This window comes from Maniola hyperantus, chromosome 1, assembly GCF_902806685.2.
Source record: "Maniola hyperantus chromosome 1, iAphHyp1.2, whole genome shotgun sequence".
In the NCBI taxonomy this organism is placed as follows: domain Eukaryota; kingdom Metazoa; phylum Arthropoda; class Insecta; order Lepidoptera; family Nymphalidae; genus Maniola; species Maniola hyperantus.
Genome location: NC_048536.1, coordinates 10,276,766 through 10,289,957, shown reverse-complemented (window position 1 = coordinate 10,289,957; position 13,192 = coordinate 10,276,766). Strand labels below are relative to the sequence as shown.

Below are 13,192 nucleotides of genomic sequence, written 5' to 3'. Positions count from 1 at the left end.
AGGGTCGCTATGGGCCGGGCACATTGCTTACTCGCCACCCCACGGTTAACAACAAACACGACGTGTTATCAAGAGTTTGCAGTGTGTTTCTAGGCAATAGAACTCTTTTACGAATTCTACGACTCGATTCGAGTCACTCGACTAAACATCAATTTGCGTGAGGTGGCGAATAAAGGTGAAACCAAACTAGTCTCGTATTGTGACTTGCGACTGACGACGCAAAAGTAAGTCAAAGTTAAGGTAGACTTCCGTGAATTGCGGCCGAAGCGATTTAAGTACGTGCGCTACGGATGCGCCGCGGCTGACGTGGCAATACTAAACACTATGAAAATGTATGGCAACGCTTCCGAGCTTCCCGCGTCGTGCGGCCGATGACGACCTCTAATATTTTCATAGTCTTTCTCTTTAGTATCGTCGCGTCAGCCGCGGCACGTTTGTTGCGCGCGTCAGTTGCTTCAGCCGCGACATATGAAAGTCCACCTTTATTAGAAGACGTGCACACTAGTCGATCGTGTTACGCTGTCGCTTTTGAGGCGCGGCCTTTCGTCGATCGTCACGCCTGCACCAGTGTGTTGCGACCAGGGTTGGCATTGTTTTAAACAAATATGTAAAACATGTTTTGAATTTAAAAAAAAACTGTTTTAAACATGTTTTAATCGTGTATTAAACAGAAATGTTTTGTTTAAAAAACTGTTTTTTCCAACCCTGATTGCGACACGACTAGATAATGTTTGTTTTCAACTTTGCAAATGTGCACAGCCCATTAATAGATAATTTAGAGTCCACGCTCAGGCGTCAGTCTCGCATACCGGGTAGACGAAGGCGTTCCAGAGGTCCAAAGCAGTGGCGTGCGGCGGGCGGGGTGCGCGCGCGCGCCTTCCGCACCGGCAACCGCCGCCACTGCTCTGGAACCACAAATACACACACATTTACGCACACGCATACACAATAAAAAGGGATTAATGGGGAAACATAATTGTAAGAGAAAAAAATCGGCATAATATTAAGGCGCGTCCCTGAACAAAACGCTACTACTACCTATGTACATACTCTTCATTTGAAAGAAATATCAAATAGAAACATAGGTAGGTACCTATACCTACATTATGTTGTCTTCACCAATTTAAAATATTTGCGATTATAAGTAAATAAGTCCATAAGTATTTATTTCTCATTATATAAAAGAACCAATGATGATGCGAAATAATGATTGATTTCATGCATTGCCTTGTAAAGGACACTTTAGACGATTCATAGCTTAGGAGTTGCCTAGTGGAAATCGTTTGGTGAAAAGTAAATTAGACCTAAGGAATCTCCTTAGCTTAGGCGTTACCTAGTTAGGCGCTGCCTTGTTTGTGGTTAGTGAAAAGGGCAAGAATTTTAATTTGCAATTAAGCCCATAACACGAATAAAATAAAAAGAGCATTTTTCTCATACATAAAAACATCAAACTAATCGTGGTATGTAGGTACCCGTTATCTACATAATGTGGCTAATTCCGTTGTACACAATCTCTAAACTAAACTAAAATGGCACGTCTAAATCTATTGCTATCCTTTTCATAATTTTGCTTTTGGAAAAGGATAGCACTAGATTTAGACCTGTTAATTTAGTTTAGAGATTGTGTACAAGAGAATCGGCCCCATTATGTCGTTAAACCACGAAATAAGCTTAAAATCATTAGCATTTTGCTCATTTTAATTTTTAAAATAGACCAAAAATGTATTTAATAAAGTGTTCATTTTCACTATCGGAACTCATGCGCGGGGCAGCGAAGTTGTGTCTACTTAATTAAAATTAACTGGCTAGCGCAGCGTTTTGCTAGGAGGCGCACCTTAAGATGCACGGTCGAATAGTCGCCCGGCAACTCAGTCGACGACGAGCATTGGAATCTGTAATTTGTATGGAAGTTGCCGTACCTATGCGCACGGTGTCGCCGCAATTCCGTGCGCATAGGTACGGTAACTTCCATACAACAAATTACTAATTCTTGAGTTGCCCGTCGCGCGTCGACTGAGTTACCGGGCAACTATCGACCGTGCGTAATGTAATGGCTCTAAGGGAATCTACTTTTCAGGAAGTTATATTCGTAAAACATCAAGACTTCGAGTAGGTACCTATGGTTGGGCCTTACAACATAATATTAACTTGCTAAATCTGAAAAGTTTCGTTGTTGGGTAGTTATCGTTACACATAAGTATAGGTAATATTCCTACGTACCTACACATATCTAACTACTCTTTTAAGTAGACCCTACCTGTGTGATACAAAATATAATAAGGCCAAAGAATTTAAATATAGGTAGATAAGTTTATATTTCATAGGTATCTATAGGTCAACTTTTTTTGTTTGTAAATATGCCTTATTTAATACTGTAGCAATTTATTATCCAGATCTCATCCAGGCAAGTAATTTGTGATAAAGTATCTACTATTAATTTCGTAATTAATGCCACTAAATAGCTACCTGCCAATGTACTTACCCAAAATACGTGTCAATATACCTACGAATGTTATTTTATTAAACTAGCGGCACGCTATGATGGCCGGTTTGACGTTTGTCCGCTCATGAAGTTCCGTATTAATTGATAACGACTTTGAAGGAAATAATTGTATTACTTTATTGACGATAGTGATGTGCAGAGATTCATAAATTTTATCGAATGTAGTTTTAGGTTTAGGACTCAAAATTTATTTATTAAATTGATTTCTTAAATGTATACAAGTGTAGAAAAATCAGTTTGCACCATTTAAGGGGTGAATGTACTTGTGAATATGAACAATTTTCACTATGTGGACAAACCTCTGAAATCGCAAAAAAATATCAATAAATTTTTAAAAATGGAATCTAATACGATCGTCACATAGGATCGCTGGCTAGCACAACTACTACCTCCGGCAAACTCGCGTCAATGCTCAATGCAAAACAAAGCAGTTTCGAATTGACGTTGCTTCGAAAAGTATAAACTGTCAGTGCAATGCGATTGTGATATAGTTTTGACCTGGCTTTGGATTTCAAATATTGATACTGCATTACTGTTGACCCTTGCTCGTTAATTTGGACTCTGTTCAAGCCCTTTGTTGTGGATTTCGTCGATATGACCGAACGTACGCAGAGAACTGTTCTAAATAGTCAGACACGTGAGTTCCTAATACGCCTTCGTAACTATTTCGATCGTGAAGCTCAAAATGGAGGGCCAATTTTACCTATAACGTCAGTGGTTGAACGCGTAGCTGATGCGCTTAATATTGGACAACGAACTGTTAGACGGATAACTAAAAAAAAATATGGCGAGACTGGCACAGAAGAAAATAAACTTCACACACCAAAAAAGAGAAAACGAGCAAAACCAGTCGTAGGCATCGATAGCTTTGATGCCGATGCTATCCGAAGACATGTTTACGGCTACTATTTACAGAAGGAGTATCCAACAAGAAAAAAGTTGGTGCATTCACTGAAGGAAGCTGGATTATTCTTCGGTGGGGAAAGTTCTTTAACGAAGATTTTGAAGACCATTGGATTTCGATACAAAAAATGTAACAAACGCAAAATATTGATGGAAAGATTTGATATAGCGATGGCAAGGTATACTTTTTTACGGCAAGTGAAAGAAATCAAAAATTGGCAAAATGTTGTGTTCTTGGATGAAACATGGCTTAATGCTAACCATACTGTAGGCCGTTCTTGGAACGATGACACAGCAGCATCTACTTCCAAAGTTCCTGTAGGAAAAGGATCGCGACTTATAATTTGTCACGCCGGAACCATCAACGGGTTTGTCGAAGGTTCTCTCATGGCTTTTGCGTCAAAAACCACTGGAGACTATCATGAAGACATGAATGGAGAAAAGTTTACTGAATGGTTTACCTCAATGTTGTGTAGCCTCCCTGAACCATCTATTATAATTATGGACAACGCCCCATACCACTCGATGCAAATTGACAAGCCACCTGCCCAATCCCAAAAGAAAGCTGATATCGTCGCATGGCTTCGTAAAAATGGCGTAGATGCAAACATGAATATGTTAAAAGCGGAATTAGTACGTCTTTTAAAAGAAAACAAACCAACCAAGATCCGATACGTCATTGACGAAATAGCATTAGAACATGGGCACAGAGTTATACGGTTACCGCCTTACCATTGTGAGTATAATGCGATTGAGTTGGTGTGGGCTCAAATTAAGGGATATGCTGCAAGACACAATACAGAACCCCCATTTACCACAAAAAAAATGCTAAAATTATTAGAAGAAGCTTGTGAACATGTGACTAAAGGAGACTGGGAAAAGGTTGTGAATAGAACTGTTAAATTAATAAGGGAAGATTATGAAAGAGATGTGAAAATAGATAATATTATAGAAAACGAACATATAATTATTAATGTATGTGATGATAGCAGTGACGACAGTGAAAATAGTAGTATGGACGAATCTGATTAATTATGGCCTTTTGTGGCACCTTTTTCGGTATCTTTTGTATTCATATGTTTCTTGTGTGCATATAAAGTATGTATATTCATTTTCGTTCAAATATTCAGTTCGTTCAAATAAATTAAATAAACATATACATTTTTGTTTTATTAAACCTATTTAATCAGGTACAAAAACAAAACTTAATTGTTTTTTGTTCGAGAATAAATTGACATTCCACATCACTATTGTAATGTGTCAAACCGGCCATCATAGCGTGCCGCTAGTGTAGAAGTACTTATTTTAATAAGTAGGCTACATTTACCTTCCACATAAGTTTAGTAGGTACCTACTGACTTCATAATATCGGTACAATTATCATAAAGGTTATTTCGCACTACGGGATACAAATTATATTATAGTCCGATCAAAATAGACATTCAATGTTTATTTTGAGAGTTAAATCTTCAAGGTTACAATAATTCGCATAGAGCTAAAAATTGGTACCTAGGTACGAATGTTGGGAACTCCAATATTGTGATGTGAAGTCCCTATCGATCGATTGGTGTTCCCAACTTTCTTACTTACTGTGTATTTTGACCGGAATATAATATAATTTATATCCCGTAGTGTGAAATGAGCTTTAAATATTATTGAAAGCTATTAATATTTTGCGGAAAGTTGCCTTTCTGTAAATATCATTATCAGATTCCTAAACTTCACATAAAACCGAATTGCCCTACAAGGTATGTAGGTACATCTGCCTAGATTTCGTAGTTTTACATTTACTTATTCAAAGAGTGTCAAACGGGACCTTATTAATCTCCGCAGTTTGTCTGTCTTTCACTTGGATCTACAGCTTCAGGTTGCCAGTTGAAATTTTCACAGAATAAGTATGATTTCATTTGGCCGGTTTTTCTTACCATCTTCTCTATATATAAAAATGAATCGCTAAATGTGTTGCTGATCGCAAATCTCGAGAACAGCTGAACCGATTTCGCTAATTCTTTTTTCATAATAGGTATTCCTTGAAGTACGGGAACTAAGTTCTTACGGAGAGAAAATTTAAAAAAAAAAAACTTGAAAAAGAATCGACTACAAAGCGGCGGCGGTACAAAGTTCGCCTGGGCAGCTAGTATTATAATATTTTTAACAAAGTGTCAAAAGTGGACTATTAAAATGACTCTACAATATGGTAGATACTTATGTAAAATGTAAATTCGATTTTTAAGTAGGTGTAGTCGAGTTGAGGTCAATATTTAAATCATTTATTTTTTATAAAAATATATTTTAGACTGTAGATATGACATTCACAATGGCTGATTATAATTTCAAAACGTTTGTCGAGTTGGTAAATAGTGCTGTTTCATGTTGTTTTTATATTTGGTTTGTCATAAAATCAATTTTATTCGATAGATGCTTTGAAAATTTTATCCGATTTTATAATTGTCTAGTTTTCGGCGTAACTATTGAACCGAAGTATTACCTCTTTTGCTTAAAAAAGAGCTCTATCTCTATACAATGTTCTTAGTTATAAGAATAAAAACCCTCAAGACGTTATTTTGCTGGTTTGCAATTACCGTCAGATGATTTACTTATACAACTTACAAACGGATTGCAATAGATACCTAAGTATACCTACTTTCAAATTATTATATAACTGCCTAGTGCCTACAGATGTCTTTGTCACTAGGCAGAACAGTATATACTCGGATAATCATATTCTATTGATAGAGCTAAGTGTGAGCATTACGAGCAATACAATTTTGATTCTTAAAAGAAGTTTCCTAAGTGCGCTGCTCTTGCCATTGGCTGGAGGCATCGACCTTAGGCTAATATTACAGGCCAATTATTCTATGACGATAAAAATATAACACGAAAAATATCTACAAATATCTAGCTACAAAAGTTTTTTTACTGTAACTGGACGATGACTGAATGGATATATTTGAATAAATCTTTAAATGAATTATACAAAAGCTAGCTAGGTACCTACCTAAGTATAGAAATGAAAACGTTGATAATAAGTACAAAAGGCGCAAATCGTGGTGACTAGCAAATTATGGTGTATTACCCGGCTACCGATGCGTTGCAAATCAGTTGTAGCGCAAACCAGAGAACAAGGCGCGCTGCCTTATCTAATAGAACCTTACAAGCGCATTTAAAATTCCAATAAGACTTAAGAGTCGCTGCTCGCCCGCGCCGAAAGTTCACGCTGCGAACTGTATCGATTATTCCGATCTGCGTCGACGTTTTATTGAATCAAAGCTTATATTACTACTAGCTTATGCTCGCGACTTCGTCCGCGTGGATTACAGAAATTTCAAATCCCTGCCAAATTTCAGCCCGATCCGTCCAGTAGTTTAGGCTGTGTGTTGATAGTCAGTCAGTCGGTCAGTCACCGTTTCCTTTTATATAATTTTAGATGTCCATTTGTCCAATCCTACCTATTCATATTTTGAAAAATATCTTTCAGAATACCTCCTAAACATTGAAACTGAGAACCAAAGAAACAGGCCAAGTGCGAGTCAGACTCGCGCACCGAGCGTGGATTCCGTACTCGGGTATTTCATTCGACATTTTGCACGATAAATCAAAAACAATAAAAATTCATAAAAATCTCGAATGTGTAGCTAAAGCGCTTTCATATTATGAAACGCCACTTGGTATATCCAGTTTTCTTACTTTGAAAATTAAAAATACTTAATTTTTTTTTGTGATGTAACCATGTTTTCGGATTTATTCCTTTACTTGTGCTAGAAGACCTACCTACCGAGTTTCATGGTTCTAGGTCAACGGGAAATACCCTATAGGTTTTCTTGACAGATACGACGGACAGACGGACAGACAGACAGATAACGAAGTGATCCTATAAGGGTTTTCCTTTTGAGGTACGGAACTCTAAAAAAATATTTGGCATGCTCCTCTGGTAGGAAAGATATTTTAAAATAATAAATATGTAATAACCCACAAAGTGGCAGTTCTAGGTGAGTTGAATTTCTTAGTTTCTAAATCCTAAACTAGGTATACCTACCTACCTACCCAGGTATAGTAGTTACGACACAGGTTGAAATAGCAATCGGGGAGGGAACGCACCGCACACCCGCATAGCCCCCGCTCTTACCCGGTGCGGGAGAGCGCGGGTGAGGTGCGGGTGTGCGGGCGTCCCCCCGCCTCATACCCCGATTGCCATCTCAGCCTGTCGCGGACTATACTAGATACTTAATAATATGTTGACACGCATTATACATAGATAACTTTTACCGAACCTACTTGCCTACCTATATTCAGGCATACTCCTTACGTAAATAGAAATATTATATAGGTATTGGTATGGCTAATACCATAGAGCAGAAACAAAGAGGAGTTGGCCTAAGCAACTGTGCACTGTGATTTTCAACTAGGTCCTGACGTCATCACTGTGGGCGGGGCCTTAGTTAGTATGCTGTCTGCGTTCGTCAGGTTCACATATATTGAGACTCGTATTATCGGTGTGTTTTCGCGTTTGTAAGAACAAAAGGATGAAGTGTTGTGTTTTATCGTGTCAAAGTTATTCAGACAGACGTTCTGATGCTATGAATGGTATCACATTTCATTTGTAAGTAATTTTAAACGTAATTATTAAAATAGTTCTAGATTATTGACATCTAGTGTGAGATAGCTGAACTATGTAGTGACATCAATATATCGATGTTAGGTCGCTAAGCGAGTAGTTTTGCTACTAACCCGCAGATGGAAAATTGAGAAGTGGGCGGCGTTCCACAACCCCTCACCCCGCAAAATGTCACTCGATATTTCATAGGGAAATCTTAATACAACATCTCCTCTTTGTTTCTGCTCTATGGCTAATACCTATTTCAGTTTTTTCTTCATAGGTAGGTATCGGTTGATAATGGCGTGCGTAAAAATTAAAAGCGTGGCTTTCAAAGTTTAATTGTTATCTAATTGAAAATGATCGAATCATAAATTAAATTCCACGGTGGACTAACAAAAAACTAATAGGTAGGTACCTGCTTAATGTTACTCGTGCCTCGTAACCTACCTATTTATAAGTCTTAAGTACCTACTTATATATCCTGATGAACGGGGATAAAAAACTAGATCGCTCTACTGGTTTAGAATTTGTACCAACATTTATTTAATAAAATTATTTATTGGCACTGATTATTATTTATTCGAAGGTAGGTAGATACTAGGTAGGTAGATATATCTCGAGTATATTATGATGCCCCGACTCTGTCTGTGTCGATAGATATAGTTTTTTTAAATAACGTGTGAGAATTAGGTAATGTGAGAGACAAAAAGCTGCCTAAGTATGTTAGTCCCCGGGATGTAAGCTAACTCTTTTTCCCCAATTTCGTCAAAATCGTTTGAACTAGCGAACAGCAGACAAACAGAGAGATCGACACACTTTTGAATTTATAATAGGCACTAGCTTATGCTCGCGACTTCATCCGCGTGGACTACACAAATTTCAAACCGCTATTTCACTCCCTTAGGGGTGGAGTTTTCAAAAATCATATAGTCATAATAGCTATCTGCATGCTAAATTTCAGCCTGATCCGTCCAGCAGTTTGAGCTGTGCGTTGATAAATCAGTCAGTCAGTCACCTTTTCCTTTTAGGTACCTAAGTATATATTTAGATTAATCTGTTATAGTATGAATTGTTAGGTACCCATAACCCAGTACTGTACGGAGGTATATCTACCTACCTGAAATTCAGTAACATTTTGTAGGAGTAACCTACCTAATTGTACAAATGTCTAGAGACTGTGCTTGGTCGCCTGATTGCTTAGAGCTTACTTGTTTACTACATACCTAATATATACTAATAGCTTAGCTGGAAGATATACGAGGTTCTGATAATATAACTTTTTCAGTATATTATGGATGGACAAACGTTTTGATCATACAATTTTGGTGTATTTAGGTACATTGTTCCGTTATCACGTTTTTTACATGATTTAGGTACCTATCTACACTGTAGACAAAATCTGTCTGCGGTAAGTATACCTACCTACCTAAAGAATCAAGATCAAAAGTAATACCAACTTTAACAAAAAAATGGATTTAGTCGAGCCTCTCAGATTAAAAAGGCTATTGGGTATGTGTCCCTAATGCCTATTCAAATAATAAGATATACCTAGGTAGGTCTGGGTAGGTATAGGTAGATACACTATAAGATTTGTAATGTCTATAATAGGCATAATTTATGAATGGTCCAATATCAATATTTATTCCCACTAAGGACTTAATTGATGTCAAAGCAGTGGGTAATAGACCATTTAAATATAGTTGCGGCGCCGCTATAAATAACTTATATTTTATTGATAAGAGTCCCGCGTGGTCACTTTCAGAAACTTACGAAAAATGTTATTTTGTCAAGCATAAATAATCTTTTTATGACGATAAGCGTAGGTAAAGGCTCAAGGATTTATAAGCAATAAATATTTTACGACATGAATTAATATTCCGATCGTTCTCCGTGACGTTGTTTTTATGAGTTATCATTTTTGTGGCGACGATGTAAGGACAGAGACGCGAGCGCGGCTCCTCATATAATAATATGAAATATTGGACGAACTTATTATAAACTTGAATTGCCATTTGCTATATGTAGGTTCGTTGTTAAAAAAAAAACACAAAAAAGATCATTTCTTTTAACAACCTTTACGTTTTGTATAAAATATTGAATTAATTATTTTAAGTAGTCCTCAAGTTGCTTTATTATTTAAATATTTGATCATAAGTAGACAGAAGCTTTGTTGTTCGGATTTCTTTTATAATACCGCCCGCCGTTTGATTTGAAAGGATTTGGGGAGGCTTTAAGATCAGCTGTCATCCAACGAAATGTCGCGACGGCATAAATATGGCGGAATTGAATTTGTCCAGGTTCATAACTTAAGTAGATAGGTAGTTCGGTAGGAAGGTATGTTTAAGGTGCTATGCACATGTAAGGCTTTATGCCTCAGATGATTATTAGCCAAAAGCTATAAAAAGCAAAATTTTCAGAACATAAATACCTAATTGCAATTTTTTTCATTATCATTATCATGAATAATATCAGAATGAGAAGAGTTTGGTCATACCGCAGACTTCACACACCTTTGAGAACATTATGAAGAACTCTCAGGTATGCAAGGCTGCATGCAATGCATGCTTAAAATATTAATTTCGCAGATAACTCCGAAAAGTTAGAGATGCGTGCCCAGGATAAACCGCCCCTCCTCCCCAGGTTACCGACATCCTCTAGCTAAGCTAACACCGATCTTCAGATTCTTCTTTCACAGCGGGCATTCATGGAAAATCAGAAATTCTACGTGGACGAAGTCGCGGGCAGCTATAACACAATTAGATAGACTCCTTTAGTCGTTGGTTAGGTAATTAATGAAATGGGTAAGTATAAGGTTCACGTCACATAAGAACTGCATTTCCATTTGCATCAAGTCATACGCCGCGTCGGAAAATCGGTGAAAGCACGGAGTGGCCAGCAAGTAGTTTGTTACCTAAGACTTAAATAGACATAAGTCTAACTTGTACCTAATGCGCTTTGGCACTAGCTGTAAGCATATCAAGTATCTATAATAAAATAAAATAAAATAAAGTCGCTCAAAGGACCGCTACATTTTAAGGTATAGGTAAATACGAGAGGAATATTATACCTATATAGTACACGACAGGTTGAAATGGCACGGGTGACGTGCGGGTATGCGGGGCGTCCCCCCGCCTCATACCCCGATTGCCATCTCGACCTGTCGCGGACTATAAACGGGGTGGCAGAGGCGGCATGGATTCATAAAAAATATCTATTTAATTTTTTTTAAACGTCAACTGCGTCATCTCTATTGCAAAGTTATCTCCATCCAATGACATCTTTTACTACCAATTATGTTGGTTTCGCCTAACATAGTAAGTATTCGATTATTTTAATTACGTTCGTACCAGGGGAGTGCATCCTCCAGAATGAGCCCACTGGGCGTCGCGTCGCGCAAAATAGGCACCGGCGCAGAGTTCCCGGAGCTCTGAGAATAATGACCACCGAGAGGGTTTTAGTGGGTAGAAATCGCACATAACCCGATCTCTCCTCAAAGAGATCGGGTGTCTTGAAAAGATTTCCCCCACGTCAACAAAAAAAAGGTACCTAAGGATGAAGTGATTTTAGCGAAACAATGAGGCCAAAGTTTTTGGAGTTGATCGTCATTTACTTAGGTATTTGCCAAGTCGGTGGCGGCTTGGATGCACGGAAAGACAACGGCTAAAACTAATGCGAACTAGACGCGTCGGCTAGGGACTTGTAATTACAGCTTGCAAAATTAATGCACAGAAACTTAGATGAAATGAAACCGGAGCATAAAGTTCGTCGTAGCGCACGAGTAACTTGCTTTCGATGTCGCGGGCTAACTTGCGAGCAAAGCTCGAATAGTTTCCGTGTTTTTACTAAATTATTTCCTGTTTAGTAGGTAGTTACTGGGTAGATAGTTAGCTTACAACAAACCTACAACAATTTCTTTGCAATGTTTAAAATATCTCTACCAGTAGGTAGGTAAGTCTTTCATTCAAAGATTTAATAATCGTGACTCTTGGTCGGTGATAGCCGGGCACGCACCTCTAACTTTGCGGAAGTAAGTAGATCGTACCTACCTAATACCTATGTGCGTTTTAAGCAATTAGGTAGGTAAGTTACAGTTCTTGCAATTCACAAAGGCGAGTGAACTTTACTTGTGGTTACGTCGCCTACAAGGGCATTGTGTAGGTAAGTGTGCGTGCATGTCGGGCCAATCAGTCGCGAGCAAGCGCTTGTAAATGCACACACGCTACACAAGCATAAGCCACTCGCCCTCGTGAAATGCAAGAACTATAATAAATAACATTTGTATTAACGGTGAAAGAAAACGTCGTGAGGAAGCCCGAGAGTTGTACATAATGTTCTCAAGGTGTGTGAAGTCTGCCAATCTGCACTTGGCCAGCGTGGTGGACTATGGCCAAATCCTTCTCAATCAGAGAGGAGACCCGTTCTCAGTAGTGAGTAGAGAGATGATGAGATTTACCTACTTAGGCAGCCTTACTTTCTTTGCTCTTGAATACAACATTAATTGAATTATTCGTATTAGCAGAAGATATTATTTAAAAACATTTTTAATCTAAATTTAATTAAGGTAATCTTGACCTGATTTCATTAGGCGCGCGAATACCGCGAATAATAATCCATTCGCGGTATGTCCATTTATTTTACCCACATGATTGACAAAAAATACTTTTCATTTGATTAACAGATGGGTGAAAGTCCACCCTTTTCGTTAACTTAGACCAAACTGTTTATATAGACATTCCTGCGAGACATTCAAGAGATCTGATGGATTGACGCTGGTTCCCTGGGAACGGGGACGGGCTCTAATGTGGGACGCAACTTGCATTGACACATTGGCTCCGTGTTATACCTATCAGGAAGACAGTAGCAAGAGCGGCAGCCGCAGTAGAACTGGCTGAAAACGGCAAGCGGCGCAAGTAAGTATGCCTCTCTTTTCGAGAGATACATTTTTGTCCCGTTTGTCGTGGAGACCCTGGGGCCATGAAGTTCTAGTATTAAAATTTGTTTAAGAGACATTTCACCGTGATTAATAAATAGCCTCATCTGGTGGCAGAAGGGCTGGCTCATTTTTTGCGCAACGGATCAGCCTAGCTGTCCAGCGTGGAAATGCAGCCAGTATTCTTGGCACTATTTCACGTGGGCATGATTTGTATAGTAATTAGATTAGAGCTTTAAGTTTTGTATTATTTTCATTT

At 38.2% G+C, this 13,192-nt stretch overlaps 1 protein-coding gene and 1 long non-coding RNA gene across 4 annotated transcripts in view; one reads left to right on the top strand and one right to left on the bottom strand.

Moving 5' to 3' along the window:
- Positions 1 to 13,192, bottom strand: part of LOC117986785 (homeotic protein spalt-major-like) — a 42,889-nt gene that overhangs the window by 7,572 nt on the left and 22,125 nt on the right. For 2 of the 3 annotated variants that reach the window (XM_034973646.2, XM_034973655.2), the window contains one exon: positions 810 to 905. The exons of the other annotated variant lie outside the window; for it this stretch is intronic. In XM_034973646.2, coding sequence (XP_034829537.1) covers positions 810 to 905 — 96 coding nt within the window. The remainder of the gene's footprint in view (positions 1 to 809; positions 906 to 13,192) is intronic. 3 annotated transcript variants of the gene reach the window in all.
- On the top strand, positions 2,524 to 4,564 carry LOC138402987 (uncharacterized). The gene is made up of 2 exons (XR_011237298.1): positions 2,524 to 2,933; positions 4,408 to 4,564. It is a non-coding gene; the product is annotated as an uncharacterized lncRNA (long non-coding RNA).